The sequence below is a fragment of the Falco punctatus genome (genome assembly GCF_963210335.1).
Source record: "Falco punctatus genome assembly, chromosome: 7".
Lineage (NCBI taxonomy): Eukaryota > Metazoa > Chordata > Aves > Falconiformes > Falconidae > Falco > Falco punctatus.
The window spans coordinates 36,508,131-36,532,703 of record NC_137587.1 but is presented as its reverse complement, the minus strand read 5'-3'; the positions used below and the strand labels follow the sequence as shown (position 1 = coordinate 36,532,703).

At 37.9% G+C, this 24,573-nt stretch overlaps 1 protein-coding gene across 14 annotated transcripts in view; it reads right to left on the bottom strand.

The window, feature by feature from the left end:
- Nucleotides 1-146: 146 nt before the first annotated feature.
- WDR20 (WD repeat domain 20) overlaps nucleotides 147-24,573 on the bottom strand; it is a 48,172-nt gene continuing 23,745 nt past the window's right edge. The window contains exons 2-5 of one of the 14 annotated variants that reach the window (XR_013929308.1): nucleotides 18,635-18,817; nucleotides 12,437-13,714; nucleotides 10,619-10,685; nucleotides 147-7,751 (exon numbers count right to left, since the gene is read on the bottom strand). Coding sequence is in view for 5 of the 14 variants with exons in the window: in XM_080394591.1 (XP_080250717.1) it covers nucleotides 7,665-7,751; nucleotides 12,437-13,714; nucleotides 18,635-18,817 (1,548 nt within the window). In the remaining 9 variants the exon portion in view is untranslated. Of the gene's footprint in view, nucleotides 13,715-18,634; nucleotides 18,818-24,573 lie in introns of all 14 variants that reach the window. The other 13 variants (XR_013929309.1, XR_013929310.1, XR_013929311.1 and 10 more) reach the window with 13 other exon arrangements.

The window sequence follows — 24,573 nt, the reverse complement described above, 5'->3', positions numbered from 1 at the left end:
TTCTGCTGTGTGATGTATTTAAAGACAAACCCTTAACAATGAGAACAGAACAATGTTATTTCACTTACCTAATTGAAATTCAGCTATATTAATTATGAAGCATTGTTCTAGATGAGAAATTTTTGAAAGGAATTTGTTCTACAAAGTTTAGATGGTATTTCTGTACCAAACATTTAATTCAACAAAGGATTAGATTACATCAAAAGTGATTGAATCTGAACAGAAAGTAAACAAAAATGCATATTCAAGATAGTTTAATATGTATTTTCTGAATTAGAAATATCACTTTCTTAAATGAATGAGAATTTCTAGTGTCATGACCCATTAATCCCCTCCCCCATCACTGAATTACATTATTTATACATATAATACAGAGCTGATTGCAGTTGGAAACAACAATATTAAAATAAATGTTTAATAGATACAAAGGATCTTTTTTTCCACAACATAGTTTTTCTGGTGTCTGGACACCAATTTTAAAGTAATTTCTATTAGCATTAAACTATTCAAGTGCAAAACAATTCTGTTTTAAAAATCTATGATTGCAGCATCCATCTTCCTGAATAACATTTTGAAGCCAGAAAGTAATCACTTTCATTTTCCATGAGTGCATTCCAGGCTGTCTTCTAGTCATCTCTGGTTAAAAAAATCAGTGCAAAATAAACAATGGTGAAGTACTAGTTTAACCATTGAACTTACTTGAATTTAAGAAACATACTTTATTTTACACTATATATATATATATCTTCTATTTATATTATTTATATAGAGAGATTAAATTACACTGAACTTGAAAAGTATAAAGAAAACCAAAAATGTTACTATTTTTTCCTGCAGCACCAAAGGAAGCTTTTTTTTTTAAAAAAAAATAATGAAAACTCTTCCTTGGGTGAGCAGCCTAGCAGTATTAGCTGTAGTAAGAACTCATTACATTATTCCTTTGCAAATTACTATGTGATTCACATAATTCCATGTTTACACTCTGCCACATTATAATTTGTGATGCTCTTTGCCTGAAGAACAGCTCCTGGTTCCACTGTCATTACTTCTTGTCCTGCGTTCAGAGATTTGCTAGCAGTAGTGTGATGGCTATACTACAGTTCCACTTGGAGAATTGGCCTGGTTTTGGGATGACAATAAACCCTGCAAACAAAGCAGTTTACATTAATCCAGCAAGAGAACCTGACATTAATTTTATAAAGTTCTTAGCCTGAAGCTAAAATGAGTACAATTTATTTTTACCACCGCTTGCTTACTTTAGGCATCAGCACCTTCTTTCCTACAAAAGAATCTAAGCTGCTATTGTGTCGGTCAAGCAGCACACAAGAGAGCTTTCACTAAGTAAGAAAGCGTGTGCATTTATGACACATGGTGAATCTGATCCCAGCACATGATTTAATCTGCCTTGCATTTTTGAGTCATTGTGAACTGCGAAACTTCAAAAATCATACACCAAAAAATGATCAGCATTTTATTAGGGTAAAAACAACCAAACCTACTGCAGTATCAACAAGTTGGACACCTAACCTGATACAAGGAGCCGCTCGATCTCTTAGATGCTATTGAGTATTACAAGCTTTGAATAGAAAAATAGATTATCTAACAAAGTAGTTATTTTGGTAATTTTAAGAGAGAATGAAACACTGAGCAAGAGTTCAGTAAAGATTTCCCATTACAATTTAAGCTTGCATTCAGGAAAACTTTTTTACCAGCTCGTTTAACTACATCACCATTCAACTAAAATGAGACTGACTTCATTTCAGACAAAATCCCACAACAGCGCGGCCCCCCTTGCCAGATGGAGGCTCCTGTTCTGGATTAAGGCAACCATACCTTACGGATAAGATATCAATAGATAAATTCCATTTCAGATTTATGTATAGTATCCCCTTTTTAATCATTCACATAAAAGTAACTATAGCAGACTTATTTAGGAAAAGCTTAGTATCAAAAAAACCCAATTTACTCTTCTTGCAAGGTCATTAATTATAAAATTAAATGCCAGCAGGCTGAGGAGCACAAAGGCAGCTAAGCTGGAAGCACACCAATGAGTACCGCTGTGCAACTCCTTACTACGGAGGCACGATAAACACCCTTTTAGCAATTTCTCTACATGGCTACCAGCTTAGGTTCTTACCTCAAAATTAAGATCCTGTGACTCAGATCCATCAAACTCGACAAGCTCAGGCAGCAAATAGCATACAACACAGAATTAGGTCACATCTTCAGAATCTACAGGAGCTCTTTCTTACTTGGATCCAAGAACTAAAGGTCATGATGGAAGAAAACCCTGACCATAGAGAGAAGAGGTGGAAGGCAGGCTGGGCTGGCTGGATTCGTCATCAAGTTTCTACTAAAACCACAACCCTTCCTTCTAAAAAAAAAAATCTAATCTACCACTTCAGATACCTTATGAATCTGGATAAATTTGTAGGATTTATAGCAGGCTCTGCATCTGCATGTGCACCCCATTTTACGTTACATTTATAAATAATAAAGTATGTGGTACTTAATATCTTGTCCTCCATAGATCACAGCTGCAGGAACTAGAACACTATTTTTCCTGGTTTACGTAGTGGATAACTGATTCAAACCGTGCTGAGGTAGGCTGAGGTGAGTTGTTCTTTGAACTTGACACTCAGGATGTGCAAAGACACGGCATGTTTCACAAGATGAGAACAAAAAGTTTCCTAGCCATTAGTTAAGGAATAGCTGGTGAAAAAAGGCAGAATTTTCAAGCAAACAAGCTACTGAAGCGCTTCTGAAAGTTTTTACCAAGAAAGTTTTGTTCAAGCATGATGAAGATGATTCAGAACTCTACAGTTCGTTACCGAAGCATTCTTCAGAAGGCTATTAAATGGAAGGTCTTTCTTGCCCGAAGATTACATCCACTAAGCAACTTTCAAGTACCTTGGAAAAAGACGTCCAAATGTATTATTTCCAGTCTTTAATAAACCACTGATCCAAACTGTTCATATGCAAATATGTGCTTTATAAGCACATAGGAAGTACTAGGGATGGCATAATATTAAGTCATTTTCAGCAGGCTCATAACCATGCTATACAGATGAAGAGAAACAAGCACTATTTAATATCAGATTGACACTGTAATGCAACCACTTACTGGGAAACAAAATGAGATGTCATTCATTTTCCTGCAACTCCTATAGAAACAGGTGGCACAAACTGAAATTCAGTGTGGTGCCTTGTTCCCCATGAATTACCAGACACTCTGAAATCAAGTTCCAAGACTAGGAACAAGGAGTCACTTAGCCCTGGTTTCATCTCCCAGGCCATGAACACTCCCTGTTTTAAAAAGCACAAGTGCAGTGCAGGTGGCTCTGAGTAAGCAAATACTAGCTACTCCTTATACTTCAATCCTTGCTCTGAATTAATTCTGCAACTCTGAGCAGGAAAGCCAGAGGAACACCAAAGTGGAAAAGATCTCAAGATCAATATCCTTGTGCTACTGCAGACAAACGTCTCAAAAATTTTCAAGTACTGCCTTAAAACTTTACCAGGCTACAATGGCCATTCCACAACTTTACTTCTGTGGGAGAGAGCAGAAATTTTGTGAGTTCTTCCACATACTTAATTTCACAAGACATCTTAGACCTTAGATGTTCATACAAGAAAAGCAAGAATAGGAATTTGGGGTTTAGGTACAGAAGTTTTACCAAAGTGGTGAGTGTTCTCTGTGGGTCTCAAGTAACGAAGATTTTATAGAATTTTGCCATTATATCACAGCCTTTCAAGCAAGGCCACTTAAGAAGTTGGTGTAACATAGGAAACTTTAAAAAGACTCATTAGAAAGCAAGTGACAGCTCAAAAAAAGTTACCCTGTAAGAGTCTGATCTGTAATACAAAGGGTGTGGGACTAGAATATTTGTAGTTGCATTCTCTGGGAGTAACACAATAGAAGAGGTCATGAAAAAAAATACAGAAAGCTCCTGCCTGTAAAGAAATAATAAAGAAATCAGTGCAGTGCTTTCTGTCATGAAACCACCCAGTCTAGTCATCCAGGTGGAACAAAAGCTGCAGCAACTTATCAGCGCGACAGCAAAGCTGCAGTTTAAACAGCTGTGACAGAAAACACGAAAGAATCAAGATGCAACAACTGCAGATGTGCCGTGCCCTACAGTGCACCAGCTGAAAGCTTAAAAACAAACGGATCACACTGAGCAAGCAGCAGAAACAGATTAAGAAACTGTTCCAAAAAGTTTTGAAAATAAATGCAGTCTCTTATTAATAGCCTTATTTTGTCAGCATGTGGGTCTAGCAGGGGGTGGGAAGTGGAACAGTTACGAGACTCAAGTCAGGAATCTGATAAAACAATCTTCATCGCAACCTCCGAGAGGGACCTCCAAGTAGGCGCTACCTCATCTGCCATCTCAATGGAACGTGGCCGAAACGTGCCTCTTCTGCAGAGGTCAGTGTCATTTTTCTTGCATCAGTTAGCAATGTGAGAGCAGTGAAAAGCCTGTTTCAGCACGAGTTACTCGGGCTATTCCATATTTATCTGTGTGTTCTCTGACTTCCCAAAACACACAGGACTTCACATATTTGGTAAAAATAGGCTCGTGTGGGAAGGAATGAAAAGCCGTAACAAATACGACCAGTAAGGTCATTTCCACCCAAGGTTCATGGCACTCATAGCTGTGGTCTGGTCAGAAAGACCCACAACAGCACTAAGACCAACCCTCCTCACAATTCACGAGATTGCAGGGGGGTCTGGTTTTTTTTAAGAATTTCAGACATGCTCCAGCCAAAAGATATGAAACACAGTTTCACAAAAGAAACTAATTCTATGGAGGATCAGCACATAGTTGCTGTATTTAAAAAAAAAAGCGTAGGAACATACCACTAAGTATGAAAAAAGCCCTCAGTAACTACCAAGTTAGTATTTTCTTCATTTAAATCAGACAGGATTAATTGGAGCCAAAGATGCAATCATGCGTAGTTTTACTGATCTAGACAATAAACTGCGAGTCTGGACATGTAAGCAGGACCTGGAAGTTAATGTCTGGGTGCTGCTTCACGATGCTCTTGGCACACACTCAGCCTTCGCTCCTTCGGTAAAGCAGCTCAGCTGTCTCCCTGTAACTCGCTGGACGTCAGAACTCCTCACATCTCTCCTACCTTCTGTTATGAAATGGAAAGGTAGGAAATACAAAGCAAAGGGTCCAATGTAACAACCAACAAATGCCGGGGGGGGGAGAGGAGAAAGTCTCATAGTACACTTCACTAATGCAACTCAACCAATTAAAAAAAAAAAAAGGCTGATTTAACAAGTGCCCATACAAAAGTGGCACTGATTTGTTAAACCATTTCTGCTATAACCAGTACATGAAATAATGGGTATTTATTATCTGCAGAATATTCCATGGGTAGTTTATTCTTGTCCAGAACTGGGATATTCCTGGAGTCATTTGACAAAGTGATCTGGACTGAGCCCTTCGCCTGACAGAAGAGCCCACGGTCCAATACAGTATTTGAGCAATAATAATACACCAGAACGGAACGAGACTTTTCACATTTCTTTAAAATTCTGTAGTCAAATCAGCTGAATTGGTTTTAAGATTTGCATGAACAAAATTTCCAGCAGTTTCTTATCCAAATGAATCGGCATTTATTAGCGTCAGTCTCCAAACAGCACATACTCACTAAATCAGGTATTAATCTCTAATGCAATCAGAATTAATTGAGAATGTTCAAGGAAGCACATGCTGAACATTCATGTAACATATTACAGAGAGATATTCTGTATGGGATTTAGGGGGATACAGCAAAGCTGATACCTATCTTTACACAGTCTAGATGTTCACTAAACAGAATTTTAAACGCATTATTTGTCTTCCATTTGCCTTTTTTTTTTCCTTTTATTTGTTCTATGTTACAGAAAAGTATAAATGCTTAAACCATTTGACACCAGATCATGTAAACGCACATAGTAGCATCAAGGAGGTTTCACCTGCAACTTCTCTTCTGTGTACATAAAGGAGTTCTCCTAACAGAGTTGTATCACCATTTCACTCATTATCAACAAAAAGAAAATGCAAGGCTGCTAGAAAACCAGCAGACTAAAACTAACTAAAGATCTGCCTAGTGGTATTAGGCAAGATTACTTCAAGACTAGTGTATGATTGGCAAATGGAAGATACGTGTGTTCAAAAGAAAACAAACAAAAAAATTAAGATGCAACTACCTGTGTGCTGGGAAAAGCAAAAAAGGCTTTTGCAAGCAGAACCCCAATCTCACTCGAGCAATAGGAACTTAAGATCCATTTAGGTTGTAAGGGCTCACATGCTTAGGAACAGTTGTTTCTCTAGCTTCCTGAAGCTACAGAAGTTGGTAAGGCTTAAAACGTTCAGATAAGAAAATAATGATATTGAGTTAAAACCAGGGAAACCTCAGGGGAAAGCATATGACTTAAGGCAACCCCATTTGGGTTAGTCTTAACAGAAGAAGAAATGAGCCAAATGAATTTGAGAAGATTGATCAGCACCTACATAAAGTCCAACTTCAAAAGCCAGAAAATAATGTGACAATACAAGTCATTTCCTTGAGAAGTGTGTGCAACATTATTAAAGACAAGCAAGATAACATTTTCAGTTTCAAGACACCTTTTGCCAAAGACTCCTGTGACCACAGAACCTGTGGAAATTAGTTGTGTTTCATGCTTACACTGACTGCTGAGAAACTGGTTTTACCAACCAGTTCTTGCATCATTTGATGTAACTGGATGTTGCCAGAAGTTTTCAGGACAGATTTCACTTTGTTCCTCCACTGGCACCTGTTCTTAAATATACGTATCTGGTTTTTTTTTATATATATATATATATATATATATATCTCACACATATAGTGGTCAATCAATACCTACTGAAGTACCAGAAAGTTTCCAAGTTCACGTAAGAAAGATGACTTCCTCAGCTTTAGTCTACACAGTATTTCTGCCTAAGAGACAGAGTCCTACCTTGCTTAGACTTTTTCACTGAAATTTCTCAAAAGTGCCTTTGAAACACTTCAGTAAGTATTATTTGTTTGTCTGTCCTTGATTGTATGTGTGGATTGATTGTCCATTGATGTATGTCCTTCATCAGTTAACACCCAGCCACTGCTGCAAGGGTGACAATCCCTAACCACTCAGATGGAAGGGCAACATCTCACGTCTTCACCTAAACAGGTTCCAAGAAATTTTGCAGCCCAAGTTTTTTAGTTTCAGTTCAGGCAAGTTTAGTTCTAGACTAGCCATCATTTTTCTAGACAGAAAATGCCTGAATCATCCGTGTAAGCCATATCCTCGTGGCTGTAAATTCAGCATTCATTAGGTAAATGTCACAATCTAAAGCTGGAATAAAGAACATACCCTGCACCAGGGTCCGCAGAGGAAAGAGCTCCTGTAGAGTCCTAGAAGGAATGACAACGCTCTGCCTCAGCTCCCGCTTGACAGGTAGGCAGAGAAAATCTAGATACATTCGTGTCAGTGTTTTACTGAATCTGAGTTTAAACAAGTTTGATAAGTATGCTATTTCATATAACTCTAGTCCTAAAAAAATAAGTATAATGAGAAATGACCTTATCAGCAAGATTTCACCATCAAAACGTGTGCACTGTCTTGAGATGAAGTGAAACATTTACTCAGAGCAGGTTACAGGATGCAATCAACTTTCTTTAAAGTACGGCAGGTTAACAGCTTTCATTGTGGCCGTTTGCTCAGCACAGTATGATAGCGTAAGACCACCTAAGGACTGCAAGATAAATCAACACTCCAATGTGGAAAGGACTATTGAAAGTTATCTACATTTACAGTTCAATCACACATTTTTATTTAACATCAGTATACAGAGGACAACCCCAGCAAGTTATTTTGTAATGTCAAGTATTTAGTAAAGTTCTTCAGCTGTAACAGTGACAATAGTACAGCTAAAAATAAGCAGTATGAAACAAACATGGATCTTCTTAAAATTATAAATATACCAACAATACTTCTTAAAGCTTAATTATTGCAACAGTTAAATTAACAATAGGTCATGTTAGAAAGGCTCTATGAAATTTATTCAAGTTGTCAAGAAATTAGATGGAAGTGTAAAAAGGAAATACATATGAATTTTACTTTTGATTTTCACTAAAGGTAGTCAATACAATTTTGTACAGTATCACCTAACATGTCAATCTTTAACAAACTCCAGCATACAGAATTCATAAAATGCAGAAAAAAATATTGTTTAATCTTTACATGTAAATTGACAGTAAATTAACTGACACAAAATTTATTATTGTAACATAAGCAGGCCAGCATTTTAAATATTAATTTAGTAGCTTTATGTTGTTAAAGGGGCAGACATATACAGTCATTCCAAGTACATAATCAAATTTTAAGAGGTGATAATTCAGAACATGGGTTTTCTAAAAAGTGTTTAGTAAAAGTCATGTTATTTCCTAATCCAGACATCCTCATCATAAAGCCTTTACAGGGTTATGATCTCTCCTGGCTTTAGCGGAGCCACTAGTCACACCTTCTCACACACGCACACGTGCAAACACACATACCTTGCTATAAATATCACACCAGTGTTCTCTAGGTTTAAATTCACCCCGATAATGCGGGTATGCCATGTGCAACTTTGCTATTATGCACATTACAGAAAGCTTCAACTTTTCGCATGGTAACCTGAAGTCATACAGCTGTGTTTCAGTTTTACTATAATCATCCCTGAAGTTTATACAGATACCGTATCACGTTGAAAGAAATCTATTTGATAGTACTTAAATACCAGCAATTGAACTTCAATTGTAATGATGAAATGCTCCTTTCCATTGAGGAAGAATTAGTACGTATAGCTGCTCATCTCACTCAAATATAGTACATGAATGTTTAAGTACTTTCACTAAAACAGAAGTCATACTAAAACATGATACTGTACTACAATTGTAGTTAACTAGAAAATTCAAGGATGTTATAATTTAAATCTAAGTTCTCCTGTACAGTAAGTCAAATAAATAAATTCCATGTGCATTTGTTTTACAAAATGGTAGCATGTTTATCTTGCTAGGTTATACACTGCCATTCCACCTGTGCATACTTCTGGCCAATCTTACCTTGAGCTTTCTTACAAGGGAAACTACTCGGCAACTTTCATTTAGACATGAGGGAGTCTCTGTACAAGACGGTGAACGGGTCATTCTGAAGTCAGACACAGAAACCACAGAGATAGGTCCTCTGACCACTAAGTTCAGAGAAAACTTGTTTTGCATATCCAGGTACCACTTTGGGTTTTTGGGGGGTTTGTGGGCTGGTTTTGGGGGTTTTTAAATTGCCTCTGCAGGTCCCGTAATTCAGTTTGAAGTAGCTATAAAGACAGCATGTGAAATTTACCTTGCTTCCTGTTCTTCTCTGTTTTCAGGCTAATACAACAGCCATGTAACCCCATTTAGGTTTCCCATCAGGGCCTGGGAAAGATGGGGGAGAAGCGACAGCTAATTGTCACCACATTGAGAAGCAAGTTCATACTCCTGTTAAGGCAACCTGTTTTTCTCACCACCCTGAATCTTCTTCTGCAGAAACAGGCTAACAAAAAATGAAGTAAAAAATTAAAACCTATGAACCCTGAGCCTCATTCAATTTGTTTTTAACTGAATTTTTCCATTCACTTCACCTCATACTGATCGGGAGTTAGTACAACAGTTCTGGAAGTGTAATGCAAGAACAGTATATCCAGTGAGGAAGCTCAAGGTATGATCATGTATACACTGAATTAGTAATTTGGAAAGTTTATAAACAAACTGTCAGGACACTCTGTAAGCACTGCACGGCCTATCAACTATCATAAGGATCATGGCTGAAGAGACGTTTCTGGATTTGTTTTGTTGGGGTGGGTTTTTTTTCCGTTAAAGACAGCACCAGCCCAACCAGAAAAAGGAAGAAAACTTGTCATACACTGTCCAATTATCCACTGTGTCTTTTGATGGCTATTAAAAATGCGAGGGGAAAGGTAGCACTGCCTCAATGGAAATCACGTTAAGACACTGCAAGCCTGCTTCAGTTTTCCATCCAATTCTTTCTTTAGGCTGGCAGTGAATTTAACGAAGGCCTTTTGAGGCAATAATGGAAGCAGCAGCAAGATTCAGAGGCTTTCACTCTAGAGTTGGCAGACAAAAAAGTGACGGAGTTTTAAGATCACTTGGGGACCCACACTTCAAAAGGAAGACTAGAAATAGCAGCTTTAAACCCCAGAGTAATGGGACAGCCTAGGATAAAACAGCTGGCGAAACAGAAATGAATGGTATATAACCCAGTAAGAAAGACATTACCATGAGTGTTTTATAATTTGACAATATTTCATTAAATAAAATTATTAAGTGCTTTCCTATAAACAAAAAGGATGCTCATAACACCTTTCTGGCACAAATATTTTCCTATCAAAGCCCTGTAAACATGCCACCAAAATTTAGTTTTTTACCAGCAGAGTGAGCTCACTAGAAATGCAAGTGAAATCAGAAAAACAAATTCATTTGAAAATCTCTAAGTAAATACTTCCTAAACAATATGGCATTTACATCAGTGTGCAATATATTAATTTTGAAAGTGATTAACTTCAGCATGAAAATGACTTACCTGTAATTAAAGTTTTCCATATTGGCCAATACATAAATCCTGATTTTTGGTACTGCATACTTTATCTCTGAAATATTTGAAATGTCATATTCCAAATCAAAGTCAATACACAAAAATGTTTACGTTATACCCAGTCTAACAAAACCCACCTCAGCCACTGAAAATAAATTTAACAGCGTAGTGTTTAGTAGTACGCAAAGGAGTACTTTTAAAACAAAAAGACAATGTAGGTCACAATAGAAATCTGAGGCACTGCTGTACACGTATAAAGTTAATTCATAAGACGTGAATTGCACTGAGTGACAGAAGTGATAACTGCTTTAGTATTTTCATTTAGGACAAGCATTTTAAATAGTTTAGTGTTTTAGGGGAGTGTTTGTTTTTTTTTTTTAAATTGATGCTGGATCTGTAGTTCTTAAACAAAAAAATACTTTTAGGTAACACCCTCCTCCCTTCTCCCAAGAAAAGGTTTTACATTTTTTTAGTTTTAGATTCAACCTGTAAATATGCATTAAGATGCAGACAGGACATAGCTCTCTACGCATACCTATGTTGTGACAAATCTTATAACATCTCAAAGAAAATTATAAACAGTTTTAAGAAATATTATTTTTTACTTCAAAGTTTATAGCAATGAAGACGTGGTATATAAATATATACAGTACCTCCACTTTGGAAGTCAGATTTACGAACCAAACTGTTAAAACCTAATGAACATCAGTCTTTCATTTAGGTTGCCCAATGTGGCAATATTCAGGTATTGCCAGATTATTTCTTTTTCTTCAGGTGATAACCTACATACCCTTTCAGAAATTTTTCACAAAAATAATGGTTCTTTTTTACTAGATCAATTCTGGTAATGTTGTTATAGCTGTGCTTTTTTAAAATGTTACTGACAAACGAAGCTATTGTAGCACAAAGTACTTTTTAATGAAATAATCACCATGTTAAGCTTCATTCAAAATTTAGCTTGCTATACACTGGACAGAAGAAAAATAAAGTTTTATCTGTGTTCAAGTGCATTAACAACAACAGTTAAAACTAGTAATATATTTTAATGAAGGTTCAACTGATAGAACAGGTGCCATCCAAAAGCATGAGCTTGTCAATGATCGAGTTGCCTAACAAAACTGACAGCAATATAGCACTGAAACTACTTAAGAGAAAGCTTGCATGGTTTTCCCTAACTTAAGAAATACATAAAGCAAGACCTAGCTAAAATTAGAGTTCCTTGGATAATACAATTTCAAGAGCACAAACTGCAGTCAGTAAAGGGCTCACAATTCTGTGCATAAAATGGCTGATGTCTTCGTAAGAAGTGGTTTTACATTAATGGCAGGCCACCACAGAAAAGTATGGAGGAATAAAACACTTTGGTTTTAATTTTTTCAGAGGCTCACATTTCACATTAGACTTAAAAGCAGCAGCTTTTCACAAGCTACTCATTGGGAGTGCTGTATTTTCTAGAAAACATTAGAAGGATTATAATTATTTTAGTGATTGACAGGTTTTACTTCAATTTTTACATAAATAGCTTTCACCATATTGTGGTTATGTTTAAGTATAAGAACACTGATCAATAGTTTAGATGCACAGTATTTATTTCTTCTGCTGGAAGGCAACTATACTTAATAATTGTATCCAAGACACTTCAAATCATTCAGAAATATGGCATGCAGTATCCAAAAGTATGGCTCTGAGGATTTTTTTTTACATTAAGCATAAAGAAATTTTATATTCAACATTCATTTATATTTCAAGAAAACTACCTATTCAGAGTTCTAGTTCTTTGATGCAGCATTAAGGATTAAAACTTACCACTTTACCCGGCCTTGCCCATGTGCAAATAAATCCCTCCTGACAAGCAGTGACTATACAGTCTTCAAGAAAAATTAACACAGTCAGTCTTTCATGTGCTATCTTTTTACAGATAAGAGGCTCTAACAAGGGAACATCTTCCATTCGGGGACAGAGAGGTGTTCCCAAAGTTTTAGCTGGGTCCGTTTTGGTTTTAGTAACTAGGTTCAGTTTGTCACTGCTCTTGCTAGATATATGTCCCATGCTATGATTTCTCTTGTGATCTTTTTCATGGTGTCTTTCCTTCCGATCGTGTAGTGACAAGGTTGCAAATTTACTAACGCCAGAAGCAATGGCACCATCCATGACACTGCTTTTACTGCCAGCATTTGAGACTGCAGAGTGTGGAAGGCTGTTTGACCGTGGAAGAGGAGGGGGTACAGAGTTTCCAGGTGTTGTGATACTGTTTCCATTACTTCCTGGGTTAGTTCCACCACTTCCAGCAGGTGGACTTGTGGCATTCATGACATTTGTATGTGTCCTTGCTCTTGAGAGAGGTTGGTGGGGAAAGAGGATATCTTCTGTAAGATCCCACAAACACAGCTGTGTGTCCTGGCCTACTGAACCAAATCTGTATGTAACACTTACTGGACGACTGTCTGTAGAGTTCCTTTTGGACAGCCTAGATTGCGTACTATTTGCTCGATCTCTGCCAAAATGAAGGTCTTGGAAATCCTCATCACTTCCGCTAAATTCCATCGGGTCACTCTCTTCTACACTAGTGGTATATGGATCAAACGCAACAACACTGACCCACGATTTATGTCCATGGCCTCTGGCTATTACTCGACAGTCCACGAAAGACCAAACTGTTACCAAGTCATCCTCTCCACCTGTCACTATGTATTTCCCATCAGGACTCCAACACACACACAGCAGTCCTCCAAAGTAACTTTTCATTGTACCATGCAATTCCACTGAATCAAAGTTAAACACACGAAGAAAACCATCCTGGCTCACACATGCCAAGAACTTCCCATCTGGGGAAAAGGCAAATTCATTCAGGGCACCCTCACCTACTGTCCATTTAAGCAGAGGGTTTCTTGTGGATTTACTCTTGCAAGTGTGAACTGCAAAACTTTCTCCTTGTTTAAGTAGCTGGTAGTGCGGGGCTGTGGTACCACAAGTGTGCTCCACGTTATACAAGTACATATTGCCACTGGAATGAGCTACTAGGAAAAGGCTTTCCGAACCCGGTACCCATTTTACACAGGTTACTCTGGACTTGTCTATTAGTCTCTGTGAAAAACAAAGAAGATACACATCAGAAAGTCTGAAAATTAAAGTTTTAATGATTAACTATAAATCTGGTCTTTCTGGGGGGATGGAGAACAGTACTTAAGCAAAGTGAACTCTGCTTTCTATAAAGGAGCTATGTTACTGCATTTGCAAAAACTTCTCTTGTCAGGCAGTGAAGAGGAAATTATTTTTAGACTAAGTGCTACCAAGGGTTATTATTATGGTCCAATCGCATTCTACAATGAACATACTTCAATCAAGCCAATCTGTTGTTATGAATCTAAAGGTAGTGTTCTTAGGTTTATTTTTCACCATGAAGAGTGTGAGAAGGAAATAATCAAGAAAACACAGAATGAGCTAAAGGGAAAAAAGGCAGTTACTCATCTGTAATACGCAGCAAACAGGTTACAAAACAACAACAGTAAATTTAGATTCTGGTTTTATCTGAAATCACAAACAAAATCCATCCTCTGGAAAAAAAAAAAACCAAAACAAAAAAACAGAAACAAAGAGGCTTCAGGAGCCTTTACCAGCTTTCACTGACTGAGGGAGCAAAAGCTACATACACAGTGATCCTGTTACCATGTGGCTGGAAAGTTAGTAGTTAATGCACGTGGATCAGTGAATTCTGAAGGTACAATGTACTCTTCACCTTGGAATCCCCACACTCCAATTACTTTCCATTTATTAGCCAAAGACCTGTCAATACTCTCAATTACCACCTGATTAAGAAGATTCCTTTAAAGAAAAACATATTAATAGCAATCACTGCAAAAGAATGAACACACACATTAAAAAAAAAAAAAAGAATCCTGATCACAATGTCTTCAATGCTGTAAGAACTGAGAGATAAAATTTCACTCCTTGAGTTTGCTAGTGTAGTTTTGGTGGACGTCTAAAACTTACCAAGTCAACCATGGAATCACGCAGCTGCAACTTGGAGATAACTAATTCTTTACATGCACATTCAAGATTTGTATTTGGCATAGATCGATCATAGGCTGAAAGAAGAGCTGAGCTACACAAAAAGCTAGAATGCAAGTGCAAAGAGCCTAAGGAAATACCAGTGTTGAAGAAGCATTAAAACACAAAGAAGAAAAAAAAATCCCTCCCCAAAACCTTGCTATGCTGTTTATCACAAACAAAAAATCTCGAGCTAATGCATAATACATTGACTGTTATGCATTCTGGGCCTATAACTATCACTGGAAAGCAGTACCTGGTCATTTTAGATAATTTTGCATATACTTTTGCTGCTGTCAACCTCAGGTAAGATCAGGAAGCCTCTCTCTTGTCATCTCTTTTGTACTTGAGAGCCGAGAGATGTAACAATCTGGGAACTTTTCCTCAAATGCAGTAGCTTTGAAGTGAGGTATTCTTAGCTTCTGTTGTGATACTTTAAATAGTTTAAATATTTTGTCATGTGTTCATTGATAAATACCATTCCCGTCTCAGTAATGACGATACCAGAAATATTCAACAGAAAGTTACCTGGTACACTCCGAGAGAATACAGACAGGGAACATCAGCCCCACTGGCCTGCTATAGGCAACAGTCTTCTCATTACCTCTGCCCTCCTCTACTACAGCAGCTCAACCTGACATACAACCTCTGCTCCTAAGCGCAGCTGCTCAACTTTTATATTAGAAATGACATTTTAAGTCCATAATCATGTTGGGCTACACGGTCTTAAATACCATACAGAAACCTGGTCTTCACTTCAAAGAGGCTATGAACAAAACCTAAGATTGCAATCTGCAATGAGAACAATTAGCTCAAGGAGACAAGATGCAGAGACTAAGCTGGTAAGTAGCAAGTGACTACAACTCATCCCATCCTCAACCAGCAGAGCTTTAAATTCAGCAGGAAGATAAACACTCTGAAACAGCTTTCTGAAGTTTTCAGAGCTTTCCACTGGGCTCACATACTTCTGCACCACAACAAAACAAGACCTGAAGTTGGTATGACTGGCAGATGCATTACGAGAATGGACTGAGTGAATTATCAAGGAAATGAGTGAGGTAGCTGGGATAAGGAGCTTCTGTTCAGTTTGGTGAAAGAATAAATAGTAAGTGAAGGAACTTCAGTCACCAGTCAGAAAGACAAGCCAAGATTATCTTGGTACCCATATTGTGAGTAAGTTTGAAGGGACAAAATTATAGGCATAGGCCACAAAGGAGTTAAAAAACTGAGGCGATGAAGGAATGTGCATTAAGGTCTGACAAAGAGCTTCAGCAATACAGGTACAGGAAAAGTTTATTAGGAAAAAAATGCAGCTTAAGGCTTTATTTTAAAGAAAAAAGGAAAAAAAAATAAGACGAAAGAAACAATTCAATTGGCTAACTTGAGAATAACCAACTACCACCTGGAAACAACCGAATCTGACATGTAGTATACTTGGTTTTGGGAATAAGCAAATATCATTAATTCTAACACAGCTAGAAGGAATACCACTGTTGATACAGATTGATTTAGGTAGGCAGCCACAAGCTGCATAGCAACACTCCCCTCAGCCTTTCAAATCCCTATTGTCTTCTACATCAACAGAATTAAAGAAAAGAAAAAAAGGAAGAGTAACAAGTTAGACTGCATTAAAGCTACTGCATTTTAAGTTAAACATAACCTTCTGTGTTTAACAGGTTAAGGTACCTCACATATCACATACCATTAAGTACTATCCTGATAGCTTTATCACAGGTGATAGTCAAAACAGAGCTTTGGGCTACCTGAATCATACCAACAGGACAGGTGGTGAATTTATTACCTCTAGTACTAGTGCTAAATCTGCTGAAAGTAGTAAACACTCATTTAGACCATCTTCTGCCTACAAAGACAAGTTTATTCTCAAACACTATGTAAACTATAAATACATTCAAAACCCAACAGGCACCTTCATCTTGAAGCCAACAAACTGGCTCAAACATCAGTGCTCAGTAATACTTCTATGAAATGGCTTTTAGATACAAGCCAGAACTTCCAAACATGTCCAGGACAAGCTTGAATACTATAACTGACTTTTTTTAAAAAAAATAAATAAAATATAAAAATATAAGTTTGGGGATTGGTTGTAACTGCCGGTAAGACCAGCATAGGAAATAAGTACTTGTCATTTAACTCTAGCCTACTGTGCACATAGTTTTGGTAGCACTGAGCAAATCCTTATGTCAGCTTTGTAGAAAATAGATAAACTCATTTCATTTCTACCAAACTGTCAAAGGATGTATTCCCACCACAGTGAAGTAATGCTGGTTGATAGCACAGAGAAAACACAATACTGTCAAATGGAAGTGGCTTCGGTGCTTCCATCATTTGTGGACTACCACAAGAACTACTCAAGCCTGCAATGCAGATTTACACTGTAGAGACTAGACAGTAAACAAGATTAAGGCATGTAAACACGCATTGGATCTTTTTGTATTTCAGCCAAAGTCTTCACCACTGGGAACTGCTCTGAGATATGAAACTCCTGCTGTTTATAGTACCTCTACTACTGCTCTTTGTAATACACTATTATCGAACAAGATTAGACCACAGCTGAACATACACAACTAAATTGTTCACATCCAGACTAGCGTTCCCAGTGGTGAAGTTGCACCAGTGACAAAGTTTGGGGTATTTTGGTTTTGGGGGTAGCAGTGCAGGGGGAGGTGTGTTAGGACAATGCTAAAATGAACATTTCAACTACTTACTTATAGGCTTCTACCAGAATACTCTGTGCAACATTAGGAGATTCTCCAGCACTGTTTCCCACTCAGCACAAGCAGAGAGACAGAGCAGGTGGGAAAAGGCTAGGTAAGAAGAAAAATGCCCCTCTTCTGATCGAGATTTAGCTACTTTTAGAAAGCTGAGGAGCAATTAGGCAGTTCTAATTATAAAACATCCCCACTGAGAACAATACTTCAATCTTCTTTGCACAAAGACAGAGAAAGCCAACACATCTCTGAGGTGGGAAAGATACACTTGCTCAGTTTGGGAGCTTCATCTGCAAAGCTATTACAGAAATTTGAAATGTCTTATAAAAGAAAAAAAAGACAACATAAGACACCCGCAACGCTTTTTGCTATTACCCCTCCACAATTCACCTGCTGCTGGATTAAAACACAAAAAGGAGAAAAAATTGAACACATCCCTAAAAGAACATTCACCTTCCACAAACCACCCAAATTCCCACAGCTTATCCTCTGCAGAACAGTCACAAATTGTACCAGTTACCAGATTTCTTTCCTTGTTAGCATCTAGACACTTTAAGAATGCCAATACTACCAGATGACTGGAGCCAGTGGTCTTGTAACTTGGCATTAATCACGCCCATAGTACTCCCTTCTACCTTTCCTTATTGGACAGCAGCAGAAAAAGCAGGAGGAGAGTTTCTTTCAGGAGTATCACATGGCCAAGACCTCATAAGCCTTCAGCTTTTCCTATGCAGCATTCAGCTTGATCTCCTAGTCTTCCCCAAGCAAGCTTTTAGCAACCCTTGATACAGACAGCTTCTGATGTAACATCCTGACCACAACAATTGGTATTTTTACCTTTTTTAGTATTTTGACCACAATATATTAGTTAAATAGGGGCTTAAATGTTTTCTTCTTCATTTGGAACCAGAAGTCTCAAACAACTGACTGCAGAGCATATGCAGCAACATCTAGATTCGTAGACCCTTCTTCCATCAGTTAACTGTTATTAACACTAGTTACAGAATTACCCAAAAAGTCCTAATTTTTAATCTTAAACACCAAGTGATTCCTTCATGAATAACAATTTTTGTAGGTATTCCAGGCCAATGAAACAGCTGAAAAACGAAGGTAGTGACTGAGTGATAAGCTATACAGGCAAACGGAGCTATCTACAGAACTTTTGAGAATCTAGAGTCTTTAATATCACGAATACACTGCATGCAATAATGTTAAGATTTCTACTTACTTCCTCATTAAATAATTTGCTAGTTTCTTTTTTAATAGGGTCTATAAGTTGGACCTGGCCTGCAGAGAAGCCCACTAGAAGAGACACGCTTTCTGCTGTGGCCGTTAAGTGATTGAAGTCATGGCATGTAGGTTGTGTTCCTTTGTATATCCTTTTGTCTATTGGTTTACTCAAGTCCGCAGCCTGCAAAGAGAGCAAACAGAATTAAGACAGTTTATCACAATGTGTGCAAATAACCAGTTCTATTTGCAAATAATGTTTATACTAAGCAACAATTTATGGCAGTCACAAAGCCCTACTTGAAAAAGCAGCTTTGTATTTATCAAAGACATCCAAGATGCTGTCAAAAAGTTTATCTTTTCATATAATGCAATACTCATGCTTTTTAATTTTGCTAAACACTACACCTACCCTAGCCTTTGCAACTACATCGTGTGACAAATCAATGACAACCATTCAGTAACACAAAGGCTCCAGTGAGTCAAGATCAACCTATTCCCATAAGGCTTCTCCTACCAGAAGAGGCATTCCACCTCAAGAGACTAGACACCTTCTACTTTCCCAGCAGCTGCTTTCTCACTATTGAATACAACCAATCTGAATTAAAAATAGCATATTCTCAATCACCTAATTCTTGTACTATGTCTATCCTTTTATAACAGGCAAATGTTCGGTATTGGTCTCAATTTAAAAAAAAATGATCAGTTGGATCCTAGAAGAGCATTTTCTAGGAACACTGACTCAAGATGCTGATATTGTGATTATAAGAAATGCATTTTAAGCCATTAAGCTACAATGTAACTGTGCTTCTGACACTAAACACAGAATTCAAATATAGCTCAAACAAAATAAGTGCTAACAAAACTGATGAACTTCAATAAAAACAACTGAAGATCTGGCACTGACGTGTCATAAGAATCAAAAGGAACAGAAAAGCAATTTAAAATGCTCTCTCAGTTGTGTAACCCATGTTTATCCCCATATCACTTCTGAACAGACAACCTTATCTTTCATCCAGAGATGAAAACCCACACATTTAATATGCAAGATCATACATCAGGTTCAACCTTTGAGGTTTTTTGTTGGTTTTATTTAGTTGTGGGGGTTTTTTTAAACTCCCTATTTACAGACCCTGAACCTGGTAATTAGAAAGCTACAGATACTCAACAATATTACAGACCTGAGATGCAGCTGTGATTTTGGACTCTGATACTGAAAAGGTATATATCAAAACCAGAATTTTTAGTCAATTTGGCCAGCAATACAAAAAATAAAACTTCTTTGAGAAAGAGGGCAAGCCACACATAAAAGAAAATTGCTCCAGTGTATTAAACCTTCAAGGATGAGGTCTAAAGAGCTCCAAACCCTTGGTGTGCATGGAGCTGCACAGACAAAAACTAGAACTGTCAGCAAGGAAAAAATCGTAACTAGCTACACAGTGAATCATGTCAGGTGAGCCATTTCCAAGGCAAATTTAACTACAAGATACACATGATAAGCATATATACGTAAGAGTATTCAAGTTGCACTTATGTTTTGCAGCATACATTATAAACCAGTTTAATCAAGTATGCGGCCTCCTGGCTGAAAACTCCAAAATGAGATTATGTATTCCAATTTCTAAAGTCAGCAGATTAAAAAGTTATTCTCCAGAGCCCAGAGATCCATTATAAGCTAAAAAAAGAGTATTAGCAATACCTCTTCAAGGAGAACTTAAATAGAATACTAGCTCTACTGGGAGATCATAGGGTAAGGCGCATGCCTACCAAGGAACATTCACAGACAGATGTAAATCTGTAATTCGAAGCTGAAAGATCAAATCCCAGAGGCCACGAAGTTATCTCTTACATTGTGCAAATTTCCCTTGTCCTGTATCACTACAAAATACGCAATATCAAGAGATAATAAGTCTCAAAACTGAGACAGCATTCCTATCCAAAAGACGGTTCTACAGAAACATACAGATGCATCCTTCCACACCTGAAAGAAATACAGAGTTAACAAGGTTGAACTATGAGACTCAAGGTTGTGTCCTCTGGACAAAAGTTCCAGCAGGACCCAATGCCTAAGACGACAGATCCCTTTTAAAGTAAATAGAACTCAGCCTGAATCATGGTGAATGATCACAGAACCACAGACACACCCCCTCCAGCAGAAAATGCAGGTATTCCCAGGTTGTTGTTGTTCTGAATTCTCGCTACCCTTTTAAGCAGCAAAGAATCAATAGGTAGCTATTTTCAGACTGGAACTGTAGCTTGCTCTTTTGTCTGGTTTAGGTTTTGTATCACTAGCTTTGGTTTTGTTGTCCAACAAATTTGGTGTTACTGAAGTTCCCCATCTTCCGAAATTATGTGATAACAAAGCTAGCAAGACAGAAAATTCCGATAAATCTAAGCACAGACTTCACTGTGCTTGTTCTAGCTGTTCTCTGGGAACCAGATGGCAGTGACAATCTGTCTGAATTTAAATGGAGTAAAATAACTAATTCAACCCAGAATTAACCATGCTTCTACTGACAGGGATGCCCCGCCTGTTATTTACATGCGGCTAATGTCTTCAGTTACAACATAGGTGTCTCATGGAGATGTCAAATCTACAAGCACAAAAGTACTCCTTTTGTCTTGATCTCTCTCTTAATCGAAAGACAAGAGTAGAATAAGTGACCGTAAGAACTAGGAGACATTTTCTTTATTTCTGCACAGTTGAAGGTTGCTATTGGATGTTGGTAATAACAAGAAAAGCACTTAATCATAAAACTCAAACATGCCTGGGACTCAGCATTTCATTAGCTTATGACTGAGTCCATTTGCTATAGTCATTTTGTGGAAAATCTGATTCTCAGAAAAAAAGCTTTTACATGAGATCTGAGCCTGTAACTGTCAAATCCTAGGCTATGACACTATTCACTGAACAAGGTGATGTGAACTGTCTCCCTCTCAGAAGAATGGTGATGTACTTTGGAAGAGAACAGAAAGATCTTGGGATTACGCGTTACCAAACATGGAGGTTAAAAGCACAGCATCAGGCACCCTCACCTCTGCTTGAGCTGGTGGCAAGCTATTTGCATGCTTTCTGTCTTACTTCCTTTAAGATTTTCTTCTGAAAAACATTCAGCACAATTCCAGTCTGTCTACTTTGAGACGCTTACTGTGTTGTGGGTGATTCATGATGACAGCAACACTTCTTAATCACAACTGAAAGAAGGTTGGGGCATCTAATGCAAGGCTAAGATCAATACCACCCTCCCTTCAAATAAAAATCTGTGCAATCCATTGAAGTACATCTTAGCTAATCAAGACTCTAGTATTAGCACTTCGGCTAACTGATAACCTGCATTAGAAGCCTGCTCCTTTCAACCTACAGTGGTATTTCAAGTACCCCTTGGGCAAAGGAACAAGGAATAATGGTTATCGGGCGACAAGAACAAGAGGAATCTCACACACCACCTGTCTGAAGTCTGTAATACAACTGAACAAAATAGGTGTACCTTGGGCATCAACAGCTTCCGAGTCCTTTCTTAACAGGTTAAAACTCTCTAGAGAACGAACTTACAGAAGAAAAATTTATCAACTTTGCCATTTAGTTCTTCATGATGAATTCATACTCCAGAAATAAAATGTGAACCATGTAACTGTTCCGGGGGACCTCCTAGTCTCATTTGGTTAACTCTCACAGCACGCTTTAGAAAAAATAATGTAATAGTCCAGTAGTTGCTCATTCACCCTGAATTCATCACGGCAGAAAGGCAGTCAAATGGCACATCTTAACCACAGCTTTAAGTACCTAAACACTTGGATGAAAAGGGGTTAGGACGGACTGACAGTTACCTCAGTCTGAAGCAAATATTTACATTTTCAGATTCTGATGTTCGAAATGTCTAATTAGGATGGGCATCAATAACCTTGGGTCTGTAGCTGCATGTAATTCTAAGGTCAATGCCAGATTAGCATCTGTCCAAGATTCATTCTTTTTATGTACTATTGATCTGGGACTTAGAGCTTTCATACTAAAGATTTCCTAAACAGTGAATCACATTATTTCAAGTCAGCATTTAATCATGCTCCTTGACAGATGTGACTTCTTCCGGTAGCTCTGCTTTTCCCTAACTTAATTTGCAGCTTTCTACAAATTTTAGTTGAATGAAATGTATCATAGATGCTACATTTCTTTCCAAGCTAAAAAAAACACTTATGAGATCACAAAGGAAAGGAGTAATTTCTTAACTTATCTCAGATAATTTCAACTGCATCATCAAAATGCTTCCTTTAGATACTTAAGAGTATTTAGTATCACGTTTGCCCAGAGACTGGCTTTCAATGGGTCATAGCTATAAGTGAGCTCAAGACAGAATATCAGTTCTTTAAGCCTGGAAGTGAGGGCAAACATTTAATAAAAATTTTATTTCCAAAAATCCTCTTACGAAAATCTCTCTTGTCCAGAGAATTAATTGATCTTGAACAGCAGATTACAGACTGGCTACGTATGTAGAGCTGTATCGCAAAATAAAAGAGAAGACACAGAGAACCAAGATATTACAACTTTGAAAGCAATTCCCTCAGCATTTCTGGAGGTTGGAATTCACAACTTGTAACCTGTAGCTTGGTATCTCTTCAATACCTTGTTGTCCATGAATTTCATGGTCCCTGGTCTATGAACAGAACAATCTGAGAAAGCTGTGCTTGTTATAATGCTATACAAGTAACATGAGAAATTGGCTCTTAAAATTATTATTAGGTGAACTTTACTGAACTTCACAGATGTTCTTTAAAACCTAGCTGATAAAAAGCAGCAAGGTAACCCTTGCTGCAGCACTTTGCCTTACAGTATCCCCTAGGGAACAGGGTTAGGGTCTTCCAGGACAGACTTGCTCACCGTATGAGCAAGGACAAGGAAAACTAAACCAGAAGACCCCTTACAGCTTGTTTATTCTTCCCCCGTGTCTGTGCTGGTCTCCCTCTCCTTCCATCAGAGCAAGCTGAAAGACAGAAGAAGTTGAGGAACGTGGCAAGAAAGCAGAGTTATCTTAGTCGCTTTTGTAGACTTTTCTGACAAACCACTCACTGCTTCTGTCTGCAAGTGTTTGTGTCAGAAATACTAGCTTCAATATTTCACACTGGAAATCTTACTAGTATAGTAACTAGCACTCTAGTTATTATCAAAGGAGTAGGTTTCCAGGTATTTTTTTTAGAGCCCAAATACAGCTCACAGTATTAGCAACAGAATCATCTGTAGTTAACTTCACTGCTGCTTTAGGCTGGTCTGATCTCATAGCCGACCCTGCTTTGGGCAGGAGATTAGACTCTCAGAGGTCCCTTCCAATTTGGTATGAACCTGAGATACTAAGCTTAGGATCAACCAAAGCAGCAGCAGCATGGGCCACTCTGCTTAACAGGTCTGGTCTATGTCTTAAAGGAACTTCATGCAGGAAGAAAACTACAGGAACAAGTTAGTTGCTTTTCCCTATAAAGAACGCTGATGTAGAACAAAAGTTCTGCTTCAGTTATGAGATACACAACAGAAAGTCCAGGCAACATTTCCTGCAACTATAAAGCCCTAATTAAACACTCCTCAGTGCAGCTGACAGTGCCATACCCAATCAGTAGTAAACTGGCTTCTACAACTGTAACCGCACGTAAGCTGCCGGACTGCTGACTAAGGACCTTACTTGGCTTTCTTGGTAGCAAGTTTACAGTCTGGCAAGAACTCACATCAGTTGCAGGGTCTCTTCAGATCCAATAGCATGAACCTTTCAGGTAGCATTCAAGTGCACACACACTCAGGGCCGCTTCAGAAACCCCCAGAAAACTTGAACACTAGTTTGAAAGCCCCTGTGAAAACTTATAAACTAAAAAAAATAAACAACCAACAAAAACAAGGGATAAAGTCTCTTTAGCATTCCATAAAAAGCCAGCAGACAATCACCATTTGTAAAGTTGCCC